This window comes from Bos taurus, chromosome 24, assembly GCF_002263795.3.
Source record: "Bos taurus isolate L1 Dominette 01449 registration number 42190680 breed Hereford chromosome 24, ARS-UCD2.0, whole genome shotgun sequence".
Lineage (NCBI taxonomy): Eukaryota > Metazoa > Chordata > Mammalia > Artiodactyla > Bovidae > Bos > Bos taurus.
The window spans coordinates 54,245,636-54,269,075 of record NC_037351.1 but is presented as its reverse complement, the minus strand read 5'-3'; the positions used below and the strand labels follow the sequence as shown (position 1 = coordinate 54,269,075).

Sequence of the window (23,440 nt, the reverse complement as noted above, 5' to 3'; positions counted from 1 at the left end):
TTTGCAAAATGAAATCTGACCAATTGGTTGTTTGAGAACATAAGTGGTAGTATGGTTTGGTAAATCTAGAGTCACCAAAATAAAATGGAATTATAACTTTAGAGAGGAACTGAAATATAAAAGTGGCCATTCTTGCAAGGAAAAAAAGAATCACACACATTTAAAATTTATCTTGGCAAATCTCTTAAATCACTTATGAAATAGAGTTCTGCGCTATTTTTCAATAAGTACAAGAAACAAGGATTTTTTTTTCGAGCATTAAAACATATAGATGTTTCTTGAATTGAACACCAGAGAAATGGTCTTCTGGATATTAAAGATCATTGTTTGAAAATAGCAAAAGAGCAACAATAAAATACGTATGTATGTATATATATATGTATATGTGTGCACACAGATATCAATGTGCATGCATATAAATATGTATATATATTTGTATATATATATTAAACTAGATTCACACACTGAGGAGAGAAGTTTAGGCTATGATAAACCCATAGAACTAAAACATTGTGAGGGAACAGTTGATTCATGTGTTCCATCTCATGTCACTCTGGTGCATGTCTTCACTGAGTAGAAGGGCAAATACACTCTCCCTCTTCCTCATCCTGTTCTCTTACAGCTGGATGCCTTTACATAAGGTAATGCTTCCGTAGGGCTTCCCTAGTGGATCAGTGGTAAAAAATCCACCTGCAATGCAAGAGATGTGGGTTGGTCCCTGGGTTGGGGAGATTCCCTGGAGGAGGGCATGGCAACCCACTCCAGTATTCTTGCCTGGGAAATCCCATGGACAGAGGAGCCTGGGGGGCTGCAGTCTGTGGAGTCACAAAGAGTCAGATACAACTTAGCAACTAAACAACAACAAGGCTTCCATAACATGCTTTCTGCTGTGTCTCGTGGGGAACTGGAATCAATCGATTAACCATCATTTCTTAGGTTGAAGCAATTAATAAAGGCTTGGCAGCACAGCAGCAGCGGTGATGGTGATGGCGGTGGCACTCCAACTGTATCAATCACGGTTTATGTGCCCGATTTTGATAATCGTGTGGTCTTTTCTACAGTGAACTGAAGACTGAAGACACAACCCCATATTTGATGTTGGTTAGACTACGGAAATGAACTGGCTGGCTGGAGATCTGAATGAGAAAGACTACTACTTGGGTCTTATTTGTTCCTTGAAATGGTCTAAACACATATTAAAATGGTTCAATGCCAGTATTGAATGGAATTTGTTGTATTGTATTCAGTGTATACATCAATAGCTTTGCAGGAAGATGTTTCATAAAATCAAACAAAGGAAATACATATTCAAGGAAAAGAACTCTTTCTTCAAAACTTATTAAATGGATGAAGAAACTGGATGCCTTCCCATGATGGAAGATGAATTTTGTTTACACTAAAAAAACCCTGAATCTTCTTTATTTTTATTGTTTGCAAATATTTGCCTAAGGGACTGGTTATGACCCTTTGATAGTGGTTTCTATGTAGAGTCATCATCCCTTGGTATCCATGGGGCTTGGTTCCAGGAGCCCCAACGGGTACCAAAACCCATGTGGATGTGGCTGGTCAAGCAGTTTCCACAACTGTGGACTCAGTCAGTCCTTGGTGAGGGTCCTGCAGGTACAGAGGGCCGACTGTGTAAATGTAGGGAAGAGTGTACAGGCATACTTCCTTTCATTGTGCTTCACAGACATTCTGTATTTTTTTTTTTTTCCTGACAATTTGAAGGCTCATGGCAACTCTGCATTGTCAGATGATGGTTAGCATTTTTTGACAATAAAGTGTTTTTAAGTTAAGGTATGTATACATTTTTTAGACATAATACTATTGCACACTTAACAGGCTATGGTATAATGTAATATATAACTTTTACATGCACTGGGAAAGCAGAAATTTCATGTGACTCACTTTATTGTGATGTTCTTATTGTTTTGGTGCTCTGGAATCAAAGCTGCAATGTCTCTGGATGTGTGTGTGTGTGTGTGTGTGTGTGTGTGTGTGTGTGTGAATAAATGATATACTTTAAAGTTGACTTTTGGATAATAAGTAATGTCTTACCATGATGTAAATTCATCTCCTAACCCATGGTTAGTTGGGAGAGTTATTTTCTACTGGATTAAGGGTAGAAGAAGGAATACATTTTTTTACCTAATTCCCCCACCCATGCAACCCCCCAAAGCTGAGAATCCTGGCTGCTTCACCACAGTTTAGGAGGTTATTGTTCTTCACTTGGGATTGATCTTTGGTTACTAGAGGCAACTCACATATCAGCACAAAGAAATGCACTTTGTGATTCTGCCGTTGTGACTAATTTTCTTTTCGACCTTCATTAATATTATCTAAGTAAAATGTTTAGGGGGATGAATAGAATATAATGCTCTGAGTTCATACCTCCATAAAAAGGTATTTATTAATACTCTGGATTCAAAGGAACAGTGGTTGCTGTCTGCAGTGAGGAAGAATCTGAATTCATGAACTTGGAATGATGTGTCTACTGCTTTTGTGAAAGTGTGTTTCAATACATGCATTCATTACAGGTGGAATTTGTGGTTATATAAGTAAAACAAAAGTCTAACTTAATGCAAACACACTGACACTCAGGAAAGCAGAAAACACTTCAGCTAAAGGCATAATCGGAGAACTTCATTATCCTCAAAGGTGAATCACCTGTAGGCTTTTTGATCCCTCTCTTTGGTGTATAACTCTGAGCATTTTCTCAGGAAATGCTTCATGCCTTTCAAAGTGGAATGTGAAACATCTATTGTCTTTGTAAGTTCAGCAAAGTACTGTAATCCTTGCAGTGCTGCCTAACTCTATGTGTGAGTTTCATAACTTCTTGTTTTGATTGCTTTCTAGTTTTTAAGGTGTAGTTATCTAATAACGTTTAGGACACAGTCACCCTCTGTGTTAGTCGCTTCAGTTGTGTCCGACTCTTTGCGACCCCGTGGACTGTAGCCCGTCAGGCTCCTCTGTCCATGGGATTCTCCAGGCAAGAATACCGGAATGAGTTGCCAAGACCTCCTCCAGGGGATCTTCCCAACTCGGGATCAAACCTGGGTCTCCTGCATTGCAAGCAGATTCTTTACCATCTGAGCCACCACGGAAGCCCAGTCACCCTAAGCCAGGAACAATTCTAAGTACTTCACCTGTATTAATTGCTTTAATCCTCCCAACAAGCCTCTGAAATAGGTCATATTATTATCCCCATGATTCAGAGGAGGATACTGTGAGTGAGCAAATAATTTTTCTAATGGCTGACAATGGAGTAAACATTTGAACCTTTTGATTTGGCTTCTCATACATCTGCGTGCTCACTTGATGTTCTGATACTTGCCACCATAGAAATGTCTCTCTTCTTGCTATTTAAACCAACACACCTCTTCTGTTGGCTTTCTTCGCCACCATGTGGATGACACTGAGAAACAGTACATCGAGGAAATATTTTGCTGAGAATTGGTCTTTTACCTGTTGGTCTACCTTGCAAGTACGTAGTTCTGAAAAACTTCTCTGCTAAAACTGCCTATTTTAACTTTATTATTCATGCCTTTATGCCACATTGAGGATTTTTGGTCATACATTTCCTGGCACATGTGTAGAGATATTGGGATCATGAAATCTGCTTTAAGCATCTGCAGAGTGGTAGGAAATTTCACTTTTCACTTGGAGATCACTTAGGTTCCTCTTATACCCCAACCATTATGCTGGGTTGCAATAAATCTGGGTTGTAATTAATGTGAGTTTTTAAAATGGATCCACTTAACTGACCTAACAACCTTGATGATTTACATGAAAATAATGTATTCTCAACTCAAAAATGGAAAGACATTGTTGGGTTTTATTTGACTTCCACTATACGCATTTTTGAACATGGAAGTACAGTTCAATAAAATAAAGGTAGGATCTGCTTACATGATCTTCATCTCCACTTTGGAATGGTATTTGGATCTCTTGAGAATAAGAATAAACAGCTTCAGAAGCCTAAAAAGATCTGCTCTTCAAGTACAAAAGTATTTTTTTTACTAACATAAGTAGATTATTTATTTGTCATGTGTGGATTATTTCCTATATCCTCATCATTTCAGCTTTATCATTTGAATTGTTTCTTTAAATAAACATTGCTGAGTGACAAAACAAATCATTACAATGGAGAATGAAACTTAAGAGTCTAAAAATAGTGCCACACAGAAAATACAAAAACAAAAAACCAAACCATTAACTAAATGGTAGTCAAAATATTTGTACTTATAATTATACTAATCAATATATTGGATAAGAAGGTCTGAGGTGGGCTTTGAAATAAATACATGAAGATGAGAAATGAAGTTTCATTTCACTTTGATTACATATATTGTTATAAATTATCATTAAGAAGTGCTTAAAAAATTGGTATGATGCTGCTAAGTCGCTTCAGTGGTGTCTGACTCTGTGCGACCCAATAGACGGCAGCCCACCAGGCTCCCCCGTCCCTGGGATTCTCCAGGCAAGAACACTGGAGTGGGTTGCCATTTCCTTCTCCAATGCATGAAACTGAAAAGTGAAAGTGAAGTCGCTCAGTTGTGTCCGACTCTAGCAACCCCATGGACTGCAGCCCACCAGGCCCCTCCGTCCATGGGATTTTCCAGGCAAGAGTACTGGAGTGGGGTGCCATTGCCTTCTCTGTATACCATTTGAATAATTGCTTATTATATGCCTTAAAATAAAGAAAGCTGATGTCATTTTGTGGGTTTTGTTTCTTGTTACATTAAAATTATTATGCGTAAATTAAGCAGTTATTACCTGACTGTTCATGATAATATAATCCATAATTTTTGTCAGTGAGCAGATATTTAGATAGCACCTTGAATTTTTCTCCTAATTTTATCTGAATCCAAATTAATAGCAAAACTAATCTATTAAATTTTTATTCTACATTTGAGAAAATGGTAGCATTATAAAATTAAGAACATACAGACACTTATCAGATTCATATTATTTCACTTTGAAAATTCTTACTTGACTTGATCTGAAAATAATTCGAGGATCTTTATCAATATCAAAGTAGGGACCCAATCTTTCAGTAAGTAAAAACTCTTTAAACACATAAAATCATTATCATTCCTTTCCTTCCTTTCTGCCTTCCTTCATATTGGAGTATAACTCAACAATAAAAATAAACCACAAATACAGCAACTATGGATAAATGTAAAATTATGATACCTGAAAAAAAAAATCCAGAAAAAAGAGGACGTATTCAATACCATATGATTTTCTGGGGACAGGGTGTAAAGCAGTATTTGAGGATAGGCATAGAGGGAAAGAGTGTGAAGGAGTACAGAGGAACATTGGGAAGTAGTAGTGTTTGTATCTTAAATTTTGTTCTAGCCAATGTATTCTTTTTTACATTTTTTGGTGGAATATAGTTAATTTATAGTGTTGTGTTAATTTCAGGTGTACGGCAAAGTGAATCAGTTATACGTATACATATATCTTCTCTTTTTAGAGTATCTTCCCGTATAGCCATTACAGAACATTGAAAGGAGCTCCCTGTGCCATACAGTAGGTTTCTGCTAGTTTTATTTTATATATCGCAGGGTCTGTTTAAATCCCAGTCTCCCATTTTATCCCTCCCTCCCTTATCCCTTGTGACCATGTTTGTGATCTGCATCTGTGGCTCTATTTCAGTAGAACACCATGTCTTTAAGATTCACTCATTTCTTATTTCACTAAATATTTATTGAGGCTCCCTATTTGCTAAGCCCCTTCTGGATGCCAAGGCAACAGCAGTGGGGAGAGGGGAGAGGGTGCATGTGGTAGGGAAGAAAGAAAAGGGGAAAATCTCAGTCTTCATGGAAATATCTTCTAATGATGAGGAACAGATAATACACTCAGGAACGTCCCATGGACTGTGAAGAAAAGTGAAGCAGAAGATAGGCATAGGGAGTAACCAGGGGTGAAGAGCTGTAGTTCCAATTTTAATTGACTGATCTTTGAAACTATTACTGTGAATAGATGTCAGTTACATAGGGTGCTGATTTTAAATAAGACCTCTGTCTTTGATGGTAATATTTAAGCAAAGATAGGAGGAAAGCTAGGGAAGTGAGTGGAAGGAGATATTCTTGGGTGGAAGAGGGGTCCAGACAGAGGGGGGCACAGGTGCATGAGTCCCACAGGCCAGGTGTATTCTGAAATAGCCAGGATGTCAGCTGGATGGGCAGGTGAAGAATAAGCCCCAATATTATCTAAATCGCTTTTCATGCAATGTATTCCTTCACATTTATGTTGTATAAGTCATCCCTTTATTTGTTCAGTAAGTTAGCCTTCAAGTTCGGTTTTGACTTCCTAGCAGTGGTAAGCTAATGATTTTCAGGAATCTGTGTCTCAATTCCCTCCTTTGCCTACATTTCCCTGACTATGAAGCAAGCCCAAGTTCTGTGGAAAGGTCAGTGACGAGAAAACTGCCCTTAAAAGGCTCAGTTGGGTCTTGTTTTGACCTACCCTGTCAGCCTAGAGAACTCAGGCAGAACCGCTCTCGGAATTCAAGGGATAAGAAGGGGGCCCATGAAGCTGGGTAATACGGGTTCATAATCCAGTGTCTTAACTAACATGATGCCAAATCGCTCCTTTGGGTTCACTTTTTCACAAGAGTGAATGAGCTCATGATGTAAATGTCTCTAGGAAATTAAAGAGATTGAAGTCTGCTGCTTTTTTTGAAACTTTTGGTTAAAAAAAAAAAAGCAAACTTTCTCTCAGAAACCTCCAAAAATGGTCCAAAGCGATGATGATTTCAGAAATCTTTCTAGTACTTACAATAAAGCCTTAGTCAAATTATAATTAGTGTGTTGGCTTCCTATATCATAATGCAAGCCCCCTACATGAGTTTCTAACAGAAGAGTAATGCTCACACTCTTATTATAGCTATTCTTTCAGCACAGCTAACCATCCATATTGGAAACAAAATTTTCCTTGGTATCATAAACTGTGATCATACAAATACCTTATATACAGTTTTAAAAAGAGAAGTCCTACCACTGCAGTTGAATTTCTCGGTGGTCTTACTTTTTCTTCAGTATGGGGGACGCTATGACTATTTTTACACCCTATAAACCCATTAGGAAAAGCAAATCTCTAATGACTTACCTTCAATTATTTAAGATGAACCCAGGAAAAAAAGATTCTGCCTGTGTGACGTGGCATTACTGCTGTGGTGAGTCACTCAGTTGTGTTCGACTCTTTGTGACCCCATGAACTGTAGCCTTCCAGGCTCCTCTGTCCATGGGATTCTCCAGGCAGGCATACTACAGTGGGTTGCCATTTCCTTCTCCAGGCATTACTGCTACTGCTGCTGCTGCTAAGTCGCTTCAGTCGTATCCAACTCTGTACAACCCCATAGATGGCAGCCCACCAGGCTCCCCCGTCCCTGGGATTCTCCAGGCAAGAACACTGGAGTGGGTTGCCATTTCCTTCTCCAATGCATGAAACTGAAAAGTGAAAGTGAAGTCGCTCAGTCGTGTCTGACTCTTAGCGACCCCATGGACTGCAGCCCACCAGGCTCCTCCATCCATGGGATTTTCCAGGCAAGAGTACTGGAGTGGGGTTGCCATTTCCTTCTCCAGGCATTACTGCTACCAGGGAGTAAAGTTGAGAGAATGGTGCCAAGGATTTATTTGCTTACTGTGGGAGAGTTGTTTATCTTCAAGTAAAAACTCATCATTATCTTGGCAAAGCTTATCTATGTAACATATGGAGGAAGAACAACTCTGGGAACAACTTTGCAAATGAACGTTAAAAAGTAAGATGCATGGTTGTGGTCTTGAACTGGCCTTGAACATCAGTCCTGTTCCCCGTCTGTGACTAAAGGAGATATGACCATCTTCAGCATTTTCTTATGGGAAAGAAATAGGTATAATACGTTGAAGTATTGACAAACCTTGACATAACTTCAACATGTTAACTGCCAATTTTATAAGTGCATCCTTCACAATTATTAGAAAAGTTCTCTTGAAAATCTCAGTCTTTAAACAGATAATATGTGGCCTTCCCTGGTGGCTCAAATGGTAAAGAATCTGCCTGCAATGTGGGAGCCCTGGATTCGATCCCTGTGTCAGGAAGATCCCCTGGAGAAGGGAATGGCAACTCACTCTAGTATTCTTGCCTGGAGAATTCCCTGGACAGAGGAGCCTGCTGCCTGGACAGCTACAGTTCATGGGGTTGCAGAGTTGGACACGACTGAGTAACTAACACTTTCACACTTTAGAAAGTTTAGAGAGATGGATAAAAATCGCTTGGCGAAATCTAAATCATTTCTTTCCTAGTTCCTAATGGACATCACATTTAACGTGAAATGGTTTCCATACTGGTATTCACTAAATGTTCCCCATCCTCCATACATTTGACCACAGCACAGAAATAAGATTGCCTTGAGTACACAAAATAATGATAAAAATGCATTTTTATTTGAAAAGTGTGCGGAAACAATCACTGAATACAGTTCTCAACTGTAATATTTAAACCCACACACCACAAAATCATTGGATGCTCTGATTTCTGAAGCTACTAGAACTTTGGTACAACAAAATGATGCCCTGACAGTCTGTCAGGCACCACAGTCTATTCAGGGGCACAGAGAATAAAAACTCCATGTTTAAGGTTTTAATTTACATTCATAGCACTAGACAAAACAGAGATCTGAGTAGATGACAGACAAAACAATCGAACGTGCTTAGCCTAAAAATGAGGATAATATCACTTAAATGTAGACTGTTGAGATACAGTGAAGCACTTCAGTGTTAGGCCAAAATGTTGTCTACTTTTAACACATTAAGCAGGATAACTTACTTTCCTCAAATAATTTCAGATACAGTCAGTATCTTTCACAAGGTTGTGGACACAAAGCCGTGTTTATACAAGGAGGATTTTGACCAAATTTTAATATACTATGTAGAATGTAATTGGATTCCTTGAAAGAAATACAAAATGACCTACAGAATGAAATAGAACTCATATTTGTTTTTTCAATAACTTGAGATATATTAAACATTTTCAATCAAAGACAATGACCAGAGCTGACTATCCATTTCAAGTTCCCAGTATCTCTACTAGAATTAGTGTTTTGTGCCTTCTATAACACTTGTGAACATATGGTTGTGAAAGTATGACTGTGATATTTTTATTATTCTTAGCTTGGGATAATAGTGTCAGTTTGTGAAATGGAATTTAATTTATAAACCAGTTTCTACATATGTTCTCTTTGGAGCCTGATATGAACCCTGTGAGTTACACAGGATTTATAAGCCCCATACGAGGAGAAGCCATATTTAATGACATACCCACAGCTCCCAAATTCCTCTATCTGGACACTTTCCTTTCTATAATACTAGTCTTCCTTTCAAAGAGTGCTTGAAAAAATAACCTAGAGAAGAGAAGAGTAAGGATAAGCATGTGTTATTGCTTTGCTAGGGATGAATAATATTTTGATATGTCAGTAATAGCCATTGGTTAAATAAGGGATCCATTAGGATAAGAACAGGCATGCAGCTCCAACAGAATTTGCCAATGACTAAGTCTGCTGAGGGATAATAGCCATGACTTCCAAGACCTGTTGGAAAGAAAAGGAACTGGGGAACAAATTTAAATAATTCAAAGATGATTTCTTCATTTTTTTTTCCTTGAAAGATGACAAGTTTTTAAATAACCATGTTATTTTGGTACTCATCTTTTTGTTTGTTTGCCTGTTATTCTCACTAAATACGGAAAAAGAGCTCTGCAGAAAGGCCTTTGTGATGCTACTTCTTAAAAAATTAAAGTGCAATTTATGAGGAAATTAGATTCAGATAGGATAAATAAAATGGGTCTAAGCATCTCAAATTTTGATGCCAATCATGAAATATTTGGTATTTAAATATTTTTATTAGCTTAGTTCTAAGGGCCTAAACTTCTACTTGGAAGATAAAAATAATAGGTAAATATTTGCCATGGTGCTGGTTTAGTCACTAAGTCATGTCTGACTCTTGGCAACCCCATAGACTGTAGCCAGTCAGGCTCCTCTCTCCATGGGATTCTCCAGGCAAGAATACTGGAGTGGGTTGCCATTTCCTTCTCCAGGGGATCTTCCCAACCCAGGTCTCCTGCCTTGCAGGCAGATTCTTTACCGACTGAGCTAAAAGGGAAGCCCCAAATATATAACCCTTTCTCTATTTTTTTTTCCCTACATAAAAATCAACCTTTTAAGTATGGTCTTCTCCATATTCTCCCATAGTTATAAACTCTATTTAGACAACTTGAATCTCTAATCTTTCTTTATGGTTCTCACTCAACAGTGTCATCCTGGTTGGGTCTTTACCCAAGAACTCCAAGGCAATAAGTTCATAAAATTCCTATTCATCTAACAGTTCTACTTTATGAGGCAAGTGTCTCTGTAGATTTATACAACATTGAGACAACACTCAACTCAGAGCATATTATCTACTTTCCATGTTTAAGAGCTCAGCACTCTTCCCAGAAATAAGCTTATACCATTTTGGTCAAAGATCAAGAAGAAAATATAGCTTTTGGCGAATTCCTAGACAATAGTTTTAAATATAGATAGCATCTTGGTATCTTTAAAAATGATAAAGCTTTCCCTAAAATATTCACAAACATTAGATATCTTTTAATGCTTTAAAGCTTGGGAGTAGAAGGTGAAGGACAACTTTTCTATTGCTTTGGCTAACATAGCTCACAGATCTTCCTTTTAAAAAATTATTAAGTACGTTAGGAAACTAGAAACTTCGATATGATCTCTTTACAATTTGAGTTTTAAACTCTAAAATTCTTTATGGTTGAGGATTCTCCCTCATAGTTGTAGTTCCAGGTTATATACCACACCTAGTTATATCTCTCTACACATATTGTTTCTCCTACCCAATGCACCCACTCCATTGGTGAGAACTGTATGAGCTTCATCAAATTTGTTGATTCCCAGTGCACAAAATTTACACTTTAAAGAATATTTCAGCTGTTATTAAAATGTTTTTTAATGTAGTCAGTCCTTCTTTATGGTCAAAGCTTCTCTCTCTTACAAAGGAGACAAGAAAGGGCTGGTAAAAACCCTTGCCCAATTCTTATCTGAATGGGTTGGCAGAGAATAACTTGTACTACAAACATAACAAAAGCACTCACTGATACACAGAATGTCCTATCTGGTTAAAAACAACAGGGAAAATATTTACTTTAGTAAAATGCTGGTTTTGAATTATTTGTAGCATGATAGCTGATAATATGGAAATGATAGAAACTTGGCTAGAGTGGTCACTGGCCAGAGTTTTAAAAGTCTTATGTCAAGACCCACAAGTTAAATTCCAGTATTCAGCATTTTTTCTACTAATCTGTGACTTCTTATCCTCATCACAAGACAGACATGTTCTCTCAACTGCCCTCTGATACATTTTCCAAAGGATTATTTTATTTTATTAAAAGGTAATCTTGTACCTAATCACAGTTAGAGTCTCAAGAAATGTCCATTTCCCAAAAAGTGACCAAGAGATGGTGGTAATAATCTTTAGATTCGAATAATATCCTTATACCCTTTGCTGAAGACATCAAAATAACTTTAGCTGCACTTATGTCTCTGTGAGCCCTTCCTACACCATGGTATTACAGGAAACGAGCTATGTGGCTATAGCCAAATTTGGTCGTGGAGGTATGTGAGGCACTGATTAGGACAATGTAAACATCAAACCAGTGTAAACACTTCAGAAATGGTTTCTGTATCAGAAAGAACTGCACGTACATTGTAAATAATTCTCCAAAATAAAATATGGCTTACTAAAGCATTTGGGAGACAATAAGTAACACATGTTGTTGGGTGTTAATGCAGTTCTTCAAAAGCAGTCTTATACTTCATGGCTCCAGATCCATTTAAAATTATAAAATGAATTATATGGAATAAATAATTCTGAAATAATGAAAGAGTAATGGTTACATAGACTTTGGGGTGTTAAGTCAAACTCAACAGAGAATAAAATATTTTAGATCAAGTATTTATAAGTAGAATACTATTTTAAAATAATTTTCTTGACTGTTTTTAATTTTGTTCCTCTTGGTATTATTACCCAATAATTGTTATTTTTATAGGAATAGTTCTATAATTATAGGCATCATCACCCTCTGCTTCGTGCTATGGCTATCAAATAATAATCTTAAAATAGTTCCTAAATAAAAAGCTTGTTAAATAACTGACAGGGACAGAATCTTGGCATAAGCAAATCAATCATATAACTGGAAAATAAATAGAAAAAATAAATATCCAAAATAGAATGCTTCTTGGATTTTAGAAAGTCTAATTATTTCCTATTATGGAAATGCAGGGGACATCACAATTTGAATCCAAAGGAGAAATCGATTTAATGACCACAAGAATTCACCAAAATTTGCCACATCAATGCTTATGTTGGTTTTGCTCATATTCCTTCCAGAGGAAACATCTCTGATGTCAGCTAATACCTAATATCCTTTTGGCACAGGCACTGAGGTCATGAAGAGCATCAGAGAGAAACGCATCACGGGAGGGAGTACCCCCCCACGACCAATTTTAGAAGCTGGCATCATGCAGGAATCCCAGGACCTGGGCAGTCAACACTGAGATTGTGTTAATCTGTTAAGGGACTGACTTAAAAGCTTCCAAATTACCTGATTCATGGCACATGTCTAGGTCTTACAGCTGGATACTCCCTTGGATCTGTGTTCCAAAATCTGATTTGTACCAGATGGAGGTTGATAGAGGAGGTTAAAGGTGGGGGACTGGGATTTGGAGCTTCCTACATTTGTAACTTAACAAAAAATATACAGAGTCTAGATAAGTGCAGTTTAATTGGCAAAATTTTCTACAAAGAGGAACTACCCTTTAGAAAAATCATATACTCATAATAAACAGAGAAAACAGAATATGATGACTTTGTCATTGATAAGCTTGACTGAAACATTTAAATTTAAAAGGAATGGCTTATGTTTATCAGAAGCTAAAATAAAACACCAATGTAATATTCGACACAGTCATAAGAATAGGCCAATGGAAAATGCTTTTGTGATCATGTTTAGAAAGAAAAGACAGCATTATGGGAAAAATAAAGCCATTAACCAAATTTTGGTGAGACAGGATACAGAGATTCATCTCTGCCAACTCCCAAATATAGTTCACCCATAGGTATTTTGCCTCAGGCAAAATAAAAACAGATGCTAAATACACTGCAATATGGCATGAGGTATCATCAAATTTTTGTGATGAATGACATGAAAATTCAGTGACCATAAAATTGATCCATCATTATTCTGAAGTTGTTGATCTACAAAGTGACACAGCTATGTTTTTACAGTTGAATCAAAGCCAGGGGTGGGTGTAGGCTGGAGGGGAGCGATGTGATACAGTTTCTAGTACTTTGTAAATTAGAAACTTAGAATTAATAGTCACTTTTTATTTCATATCACCAGCATATTTTATCTAAAAAATTAAGGCTAAATAGTTTTTCTTGAGTTCATAAAGAGATATTTAATAAACAGCAATCTTTAATTTCTCCTTGTGACTATTTATCATGATTTGCTAAGAAATGTGAAATATGAAGCTGAACACTACACCAGAAGCTGAACACTAGACCAATTTCTAAAACTGTGCTGGAAATGGAAACCTCTGGGCACTCTCTTAATGCCAACCGATAATGTCAGCTTCCAATTGGCTTGACTGAAATTTGGCCAAGTAACTCTCCGAGACATCTGTAAGAGACACATTTAATTTCAGTTGTCCAAATGCCATTTTCCCATACCTTCATCTCTCTCTCTCTGGGCCTTTTTCTTGTCCTCTGTCATTCACAGTCCTATTCTTGTCTATCTGCCATTTATTAAGAATATACAAATGGCATGATTACACAGTCTCCTACATATTCTCAGATGTCTGACATTCATCCTCTCGTAACCTTATCAGCAATGTTGTCATTCTAGCACAGCTTACAGGATATACATAGTAATGTCACTCTAAATGAACCACTTAGAATTCTTTATTGTGTATGCACTTTTAGCTAATATGTCCCCCTCAATGCAAACCTAAAAGTCCAAATCAGATTCTATATAACAAGTAAATCCAACCTTTAAAAAAAAGTCATCCTTCTGTGTTCTCCCTTCAGAAACCTATTCCTGTCCCCAGTGTGACAAGGTAATTTTGGTTCTGATGGAAAACCCACTGATATCTCTTCTTCTACACTCTTTTCTATGTTCATCTTCTTTATGAAAAAACAAATTGAGTACCCATGATGGTACGATGACACTGGGAAATCTTTGATCTTGTTTGGAGGGGCTTCAGGGATTACTGGTCAACTCTTCTGAACTCTGTTGACTATTCAGGTTTTTAAAAATTTCTGGCAGGAAAAGAAAGACATGCCGTTATACACGGTTTATTCAACAACAATGGTGGGGTTTATCGCTCTTTTTGGAAGTGACGTTTGCTTGGGTTCTGGATGGTCAGAGGCTGGGGTAAAGTCTAACAGGCACATTTCTTCTCTGCTGACTTCTCCCCATCCAGCTTTCCAGAGCTGCTCCCATTGACTGTGTCGGGGATGTGGGTCTTCTCTACACACTGTTCCATTCGTTTCATTATTAAGTCCAGAAGGGTTTCCACAGCTTTTTCCACATTCTGGCCAGTCGCTGCACTTGTTTCAAAATATGGTATGCTAGCATGGAAGAGATGACAAATATTTTTGCAAGGAAGGAACCAGAAAAGATACAACAAGATGTGCCAGTGAGTCACACGTGTGAAAACATGGCTGGCTGAGAGATTGTGAAATAATCACGATTTTGCTGGCTGAGTTGGAAAACATCCTTGGTTTTCCTCAGTGAGTGAAAACTGGTGGGTTGCTTTTTCGTGTGGGTGTAACCAGCGTTATGGGCAAGGAAATTGCTACAAGAGGTGCTCAGGTACTTGAAGCCAAGCATCATCACTGACTTTTTAAAAATGAAGAGGGCAAATGTGCCAGACTAATGATCAATGTTGCCATTAAACTATTAGCGTGTTAGTCCCTCAGTCGTGTCTGACTTTTTGCGAACCCATGAACTGTAACCCACAACCCTCCTCTGTCTGGGATTCTCCAGGCGAGAATACTGGAGTGGGTTGCCATTCCCTTCTCCAGGGGATTTCCTGACCCAGGGATCAAACCCAGGTCTCCCGCATTGCAGGCAGGTTCTTTACCATCTGAGCCACCAGGGAAGCCTATTCAACAATTACTTCCCTCCAATCAATTATCTAGAAGTCTGATTTAGAAATTAGGCAGGCATTGCATAGGTTATTCATGTGAATACAATCTACATTTATTTAGAATCCAAAGTTTCAAGAAGACACGTACATTTATTTGTAAAACTCTCAAGGAGGTACAGAACTGTCACATTTGGCAAAAGTACTTAAATTTGAAAAAGAATGACAATTTCTGCCTTGGGAGTCAGTTTCTAACTACTTGAGGTGTTTAAATGTTTTGTACTCTGACATTTAAGCTAGCTATGATAATAATAATTGGGCTTCCCTGGTGGCTCAAATGGTAAAGAATCTGCCTGCAATGCAGGATTCAATCCCTGGGTCAGAAAGACCCCCTGGAGAAGGGAATGGCAACCCACTCCATTATTCTTGCCTGGAGAATTCCATGGACAAAGGAGCCTGGCGGGCCACAGTTCATGAGGTCGCAAAGAGTCAGACAAGACTGAGTGACTAACACTTTCACTTTCAGGATAATAATCACAGTATTACATCCAGGTCAGGAGTTATTCCTTAGAGTTTTGTAGCTATTGAGAGGCTGTAGAATACAATGCTCAAAAGGATGGGCTCTGATCTCAGACAGCCTGGACTGAATTCAAGCTCTACTACTCACGAGCTATATGGCCTTCCATAAGTTACTCAACTTCTCTGTGTCTCAATTTCTCATATATCAAATGGGATAACTCTAAATTTCATATATATAATTACAGGGGTTAAATTAAAGTCTAGGAATAGTTGCTAACACACAATAAGCATTTAGTAAATATGAGTGGTTATTATTGTTAAATAGTTTCATTAAAAGCATCACATATATTCCTCTGGGAGATCTTTTTCATTCATCTGTCATTCCTGAATCAAGGGGATCCCTCTGAATATCAGTCTCATGACCTTGCCCCCTAACTAAGCAGCAGTGTGTGAGGTCAGAGAATATCTCCACGTAGCTGACTTACCTGTATTTTTCAGCCAGGTCCCGAGCTTGCCGTTCATTGACTTCCCTCTGGTCTGGCAGGTCTGCCTTGTTGCCAATTAATACTATATCTGGATTTTCACAGTAAGCATTTGCTTGCAGTTGGCCTTAGAAAGAAAACAGATGGAACCAGCAAGTTAGTTATAAACAAGTGATGTCAAAAGACTGCTCATGCTTCAGGGTCCTAATCGAATTGTTCATCTCCAGCTTGGCTGTTTATGAGTTAAATTAGCCCAGGTGCTTAACTCTTCCCAGCCACAGTTTCCTCATCTAGAACGTGGAGATACTGCCTCACAGGTGGCAGGCTGTGAAGACTAGTAAGAGTGTATATGAAGCACCTGTGTGAATACCTGTTGGTGATCTTCTGCATGTGGGGAAATGTCCTCTGAGATGAGCACAGATGAGGTGATGTGTGCTCAGCCATGTCCAGCCCTTCGTGATCCCATGGACTGTAGCCTGCCAGGCTCCTCTGTCCATGGGATTCTCTAGGCAAGAATACTGGAGTAGGGTGCCACTTCCTTCTCCAGGGGATTGAATGAACCTGTGTCTCCTATGTCTCCTGCATTGGCAGGCGGATTCTTTATCACTGCACCCCCTGGAAATGAACATCCGGGAATGTTCACCTGAGTTGAATATACTGCTTTTCAGACCATTTATTCCTCAAATATAAGTGAAGATAAGAGAACATGGTCTTAAAGTATATGTGCAAGCATGCTAGGTCACTTTAGTCGTATCTGACTCTCTGCAACCCTCTGGACTGTAGCCTGCCAGGCTCCTCTGTCCATGGGATTCTCTAGGCAAGAAGACTGGAGTGGGCTGCCACCTCTTCTTTAGGGGATCTTGCCCCCTCCCGTGTCTCGTCTGTCTCCTGCATTAGCAGGCGGTTTCTTCACCACTGGTGCCAGCTGGGAAGCCCCTTCAAGTAGAAGGGCTGTCTGCTCTTTCCTTCAGAAGGCTGCCACATTTTTCTTTCCTGAAATCCAAGGTAATGATTCATAACAGCAGAGTGTTTTTGAACCACCACAAATTCATGTAGAAACAATATTAAGACAGGTTATTTGTTTTTCTCTTTTTTCCAAAAGAAGGGAGGTATTGGGGGTGGGGAGGAGGAGGAGGAGAAGGAAGGGAAGGAGGAAGGAAAGAAATGATAAAAAAAAAACCTTGTCAACCTATATTTTCAAGGTTATGGGACTATTTTACCGTCTACCTCAAGGCATGCTAAGTGCAACCTTGTTGAGGCCAGAGGAGGAAGTGACTCTGTAACACCAGTTATTTGGATATTAGAAATTAAAGTCTTATCAGAAATGGCAATTAATTATCTTAAATCCCAACAGTATCCTGGAAAATTTTAGGAGCAAGGGAGCATCTCATCTACTTTGAAAAATGATGAATAAATCACTCTGAAAGAACTGAATAACCTTATTATCTCCTTATCTCCCAGAATCTAATAATAACATTTGGTGTGTTACCTAATAATATTATCTAATAATAAAAACAAAACATTATCTATTATCTAATAATAACACTTTAGATAAAGAAATGTAATAATAAAAGAAAATGGAGAGAGATCCTAGGATGAACACTCATTTGGAGAAGCAAATAAATAAGTCAGAATTTGTTGGTATTTTTCTCCACTAGCACAACTGTGCTGGCGAGCTTACATTTAAAGCCATTATATAGTCTGTGTATATATATATAAAAGTATTAATTACATGTAATATGAAATAATAAGATATGCATATATTTGAGAATCTACACAGCCAGATACTCAGCCAGTTGCTCTGGGGTATCGCAACAGAACAAGCAGACCAAGTTTGAACCTTTATAGAGCTCACATTCTAGAGGTGGAAAGAATCAAAACCACAAGTAAGCAAAGAAGAAGGGGGTGGCAGAGGATGAGATGGTTGGATGGCAGCACTGACTCAGTGGACATGAAATTGAGTACTAGCTCCTGGAGATAATGAAGGACAGGGAAGCCTGGCATGCTGCAGTCCACAAGATCACAAGGAGTTGTACACAACTTAGTGACTGAACAACAACCACAAAACAAAGAAATATATAATATGATATGATATAATATCATATATATGATGTCAGGTGGGGGCAGTGACCAAATGAAGCAGAAAGTGTCCTGAGCGCACACAGAGTGATGAAGAACGGTTTTAAATGGAGCAGTCAGGAAAGCTTTTCCCAAGAGATAAATGGGGTCTGAACAAGAACTTGAAGGAGGTGAAAGAATTAACAATGGTGTAAATAGGAAAACAGAAATCAAGGCAGGAGGAAACAGAGACCAAAGGCCCCAAGACAAGACGGTGCTTTTCAGGAGAGCCCTTCGGCTGGAGGCCAGTGAGTGGGGGCGGAGTGAGAGTGAATTACAGAGGAAGTGACGATGATGGTCCTTGCTGTTGTTTAGTTGCTGAGTTGTGTCTGACTCTTTGGGACCCCATGGCCTGTAGCACGCCAGGCTTCCCTGATGGCCTTAGAGGTCAGCAAAGGACTCTGGATTTTATTCCAAGTGAAGTGGGAAACCCCGGAAGGACTTGGAGTAGGGGGATAACATGATCAGATCTCAAAAAATAGCCCTCTGGCCACAGACAGCCCCGACAACTCTAGAAATAAGTAGCACCAGCCCCATGGGATTGCTAGTGTGTCCCACTGTGTTCAAAACTGGTATATGTAATATGGTCTTTAGTGCTACATGCATTTTAAACAAAGGAAAAACGAAATACCACTCTTCTGTGCTGACATACATCAATCTGGCTTTAATAACTGATTAGGTTAATTCAAAGCTTTATTGTGTTTAAATTGCCATGAAAGCTGGAGATTTTTCTATACCAGTCTTTCTTATATCTGAACACTTGTCCAAAAAAAGTAAAATTTCAATGTGAGCTTATTGACAGACACACTGTATGGTATCTTCATGCAGCTGCTCTGCTCTGAAACAATTTCTCACTTAACTGACCCCTGAGTTAATTAACTATTTAGTTAACCCATGTGCAAGGGCCCACACTGTAGGTGCCAGTGTGCCTACTCAGAAAATGCTGTGCTTCCTGTGTGTCCACTCCAGGCTAGACAAAGTAGAAGTGACTGCTGGCTGAGTTGTGAGAAGTCCTTCGAGACTTACTGCACAAGTGGAATGAATGGCCCGTCCATTGCAATCATAAAGTCCTTACACATAGGTGGTGATTCATCTAAGGTGTCAAAGGAAAAACCAATTCCAAGCCACTCTGGGTGAGCCACATACAAGCCACCACTTTGAAGGTGACACGGGCAACACTAAACCTGTGACTTTTTCTGGTTTCATCTTGTGAGGCCAAGAAGCAGATAGAGCCGTTGGGTCCCAATGTGGCCAACAGGAGTTATTCAGTCCCACTTACTCATCCAGTTTCTGACATTTAAGAAGCTCTGTTGACTGGTGAGGTCAAACATTAATAAGAAACCCATGGCGTCTCTGAAGAATGCTGTAGTGAGGCTCCGGAATCTGCCAAGAAAACACAGTGGACAGTTTCAAAAGTTAGTCCACTGGATACTCTGATGACAATACAAACAACACTATGTCCCTTTCAGATATGAACTCTCCATGGCATCCCTCTGGATTATCCGCCCAAGTGGGCGAGTGGGCAGAAAGACTGCTGAAGGGTCAGAGGAGACAATCTGGTTGTAGATTTAAGATCCGGTTGAGGCTTTACCTTCCACAGCAGGCATGCATGCAAGACTCTGTAACCTTCAATCACACGCTTGCTTACACAGCCTCTTGGAATCCTTCTCTCTTTGGCTCACAGGCATCTTGTGGCCCATGGTTAAAATATAAGGCACTTCAGGACTGAGACTTTAACTTCTACTTTTCAATTTTCCTGTCTGTGGCCAGAAGGAAGCTTAGCACATGGCAGGCTGGAAATGAGTGCCTGTGATTATGTGCAGAGAACCACAACTTGTCAGCAGCTGGAACTAGGGTTCTTTTGTAGGGAAAAACAACGTTGGTGAGAGAACGCTTTTATTCGCACTCTTTGGGAATAAAACATGCATGTCTCTTAAGGAGAAGGAAGAAAGACAGTGAAGAAAGGAAAAGAAAACTTTATGATTAGGGGGATGGAGGGAAGGGCAGAGAGACTTAACTAGTTGAGGAGGGAAAGTAAGAACACTCATTTCTAAGGGAGGATTTTGAAGAATACACTCCATCATGTGCAGTGTAAGCACTTGCTCTCTCTTGCTCCAACCCTCCTCACCCCAGCATCCTCAGGGAAGATGAAGATGCTCTGAGATCCACTTCAATGTGTGCAATGGGCCAAACCGGAGATGACACATGGGGCCCAGAGAAGCTTTGGGTTATACTGATAAAGAAGTGAAGCTGGCAACTGGTTTTAAGAAAGACACATGACTCTCAACAGAGAAGCAGATCCTATCCTAAATGTCCTCCTAATGTTTTGGTCACCTATTTTGGCCTATTTGTAGATTCTTGGGTTTCCTCTGGGTTCTATTCTTGATCCCTTCATCCTCTACGTACATTCACTGAGTTACTTAGTCTACCCTGCTGGCTCAGTTATCCTGGTGTATATGTTGAACCCAGGTTTATAGGTCTAGATCTCTCCTGCTGTGCTTCTTGTATGCCCAATTACTTGTTGGGTATTTCCACTTGGAGGAAACTAAGGTACCAGCAACTTTACATATTTGAAAGCAAACTCACCTTCCCTCTGATTTTTCTATCAATGGCATCACCATCCTCCTTGGGTGCCACAGCCTCCTTCTCCTTCACCTGTTATATACAAGCAATCAACAAATATCTCCTGACCCTCTCATTTCTCTCCACGTACCCTGCCACTACTCCAGTTTCGAGGCCGTTATCTTCCACCAGGATAATTTCAACAGCGTTCTCAACAGGCTTCCTGTCTCCAGTGTTGTTTGGGTCCTCTTGTTCCCCGATTTCTTCCTATTGATTCTATAAATCCTCTGCTAAAAATGTTAGATGATGAAACCTGGCTCTAAAGATAATGACTGAACTTTTCAGTAATCCGCCAAAGCTCTGCATGAACTGACCCTTGCTCCTCTATCCAGCTTTATCTCCTGACTACCCACAGGCATGCTGAGCTTCTTTAAGTTCTTAGAAAGTTCACTCTCTCCCCTGGGCTTTCACCCACGCTGTTATTCCTGTGGGTGACCTTGCCTTCAGGCTTCCTTTACCTCCCACCCCGTTCGCCAGGAAAAGGTTCACTCATACATTGTGTATGAGTGTATATATTTATATATAGAAGTATCACTTCCCCAGACTCCCCAACACCGCCATCTGGGTTATGGACTCCTCCTGGTGCATCTGACAGCCACCAGCCACTCTTTGTTTTCCTGTTACTGTCCTGAAGCTTTATTGCAATTGTTGATTTGTCCAAATCCCATCCTAGACAGGAACCTTCAAGAGAAAAGAAGCTGTGTTTTTAACTCGCTATCCATTGTGTTTTCATGACTCTGAAATATTTTTTTGATGATTAAGTGTTTGCCAGATTTAGAGAAAGAAACAAAGATAGAAAATAGCAAAGGATATGAAATTATTAAGGAGGTAAATGACTTCAATAGAAACAATACTTTTAATATAGAGTCACAGAAAAGAGATATTTAAGCGTATTTATTTCCAAAATAAGATTCTTTGGTAGGATATAATCATGATGATTATGAAATACCAAAAATCTTACTCAATTTTATCCTTGTGGATTTGTTCCTACCAGTCACTAGAAGCTCAGAGATTATAGTGCTTTTATTGAATGGTTGTTTCTCTCTCTGTGGGGACTATCTGTACTCACAAAACTGTCTCCTGCTTAAACCACAAGAGTGTGGCTAAGTCAGCCACAGTAGTCTGTTCTCTGGCCTCTCTTAAGTGTGTGTGTGTGTGTGTTTCTCATCTGAGGACAAATCTACTGTGCCTTACTCCCCTCTCATTAACACAGCCCATGACAGTTACTTTAAAACGTGCTTGTTGGATAGATCGCATTGGAGCAAACACTTTTGCATCCATAGCAACAGGGACAGGACACTTCTGCTCTGAGCCAGGCTCACACCCTGGACCACTCAACCCCAGGACCCTTGTGAGCCCCTGGAGTTTCCAGGGTCTTGTGCTCGTGCTTAGTCGCTCAGTCCTGTCTGACTCTTTGCAACCCCATGGACTGTAGCCCACCAAGCTCCTCTGTCCATGGGATTTCCCAGACAGGAACACTGGAGGGGGCTGCCATTTCCTCCTCCAGGGGATCTTCCCGACCCCGGGGATTGAATCCATGTCTCCTGTGTCTCCCGCACTGGCAGGCGATTCTTCACCACTGCGCCACCAGGGAAGCCTTTCCAGGGTTTACTCCATGAGTAATCTTATTTATTTCTAGCTCCACCCACCAACCTCATTCTGTCCCCAGAATGTGGAATGCCAGGACCCCATGAATAAACAGATCCCAGGGGCACATGATAGCTCTTTCTCCCTCACTGAGAACTAAGTCTGTGCTCTGCATCCTTTTGGTTTACATAAGGGGTATGATCTTTTTCCTCCTTCCCATAATGTGACTTTTATCAATAACCATTATCTTTCATGGGTTACAGTGCCAGATATCCTCGGGCACAGGCTTGAGGTGTGAGGCATTGTTTATCTTGTTGCTTAGCTACACTTTAATATACAGAATGCAAAATTCTCAAGGGATGAATAACCTTGGTGTTACTAAGACAATCCCTAGTATTTCCATTTCTCTCCTAGAGCAGCTGTCTTAAGGGGACAGATGAGAGAAGCCTGCCATCATGCTAGGCCGACATATCGTGTGCGAAGACATATGGGAACCACATTTTCTCATATTAGTTCTTCAAAAATGAATTAAATTGGTCTATAAAACATACATCTTTGTGACAACAAAACTGACATATGAACAGAGATTCCTGTGAGGAACGACTTCAGAGGAACCAGCCGCGTTGAAGGATGCGTGTAAATGGAATTCACAGTCAAAAGAGCTCACAGAGAGGGCCCGGCACCTCTCCTGGCGTTTACACTCACTGAAAGTGAGAATGTTTTGGACTCATTTCAAAGACTGAAGTGTTTACAAGCATAAACATTGTGAGACATGTGATGCAGAATTTGGAGGTATGTGCCTTCTATATATCTTCTCTGACAACCTATTGCCAATTTTTGTTTCATCTAATATTGAAAAGCTGCGCTAGCTTGGGGTCTTCTGCGCTTTGAAAGCTTGGATCTCAAAGAAATGTATTTTCTT

General features: G+C 39.5%; 2 protein-coding genes across 6 annotated transcripts in view; one reads left to right on the top strand and one right to left on the bottom strand.

Moving 5' to 3' along the window:
• The window catches only part of CCDC68 (coiled-coil domain containing 68), a 58,640-nt gene extending 56,844 nt beyond the window's left edge, over window positions 1–1,796 (top strand). For all 5 annotated transcript variants that reach the window (XM_005224348.4, XM_005224347.4, XM_005224349.4 and 2 more), the window contains one exon: window positions 1,062–1,796. In XM_005224348.4, the coding sequence (XP_005224405.1) occupies window positions 1,062–1,119 (58 nt within the window). In that variant the 3' untranslated portion in view covers window positions 1,120–1,796. The remainder of the gene's footprint in view (window positions 1–1,061) is intronic.
• A 12,584-nt stretch (window positions 1,797–14,380) lies between these two features.
• Window positions 14,381–23,440, bottom strand: part of RAB27B (RAB27B, member RAS oncogene family) — a gene marked incomplete in the record, with an annotated part of 61,301 nt that continues 52,241 nt past the window's right edge. Inside the window, 3 exon segments of the mRNA NM_174738.2 lie at window positions 14,381–14,672; window positions 16,195–16,318; window positions 19,589–19,692. Of these exon segments, the coding sequence (NP_777163.1) occupies window positions 14,483–14,672; window positions 16,195–16,318; window positions 19,589–19,692 (418 nt within the window).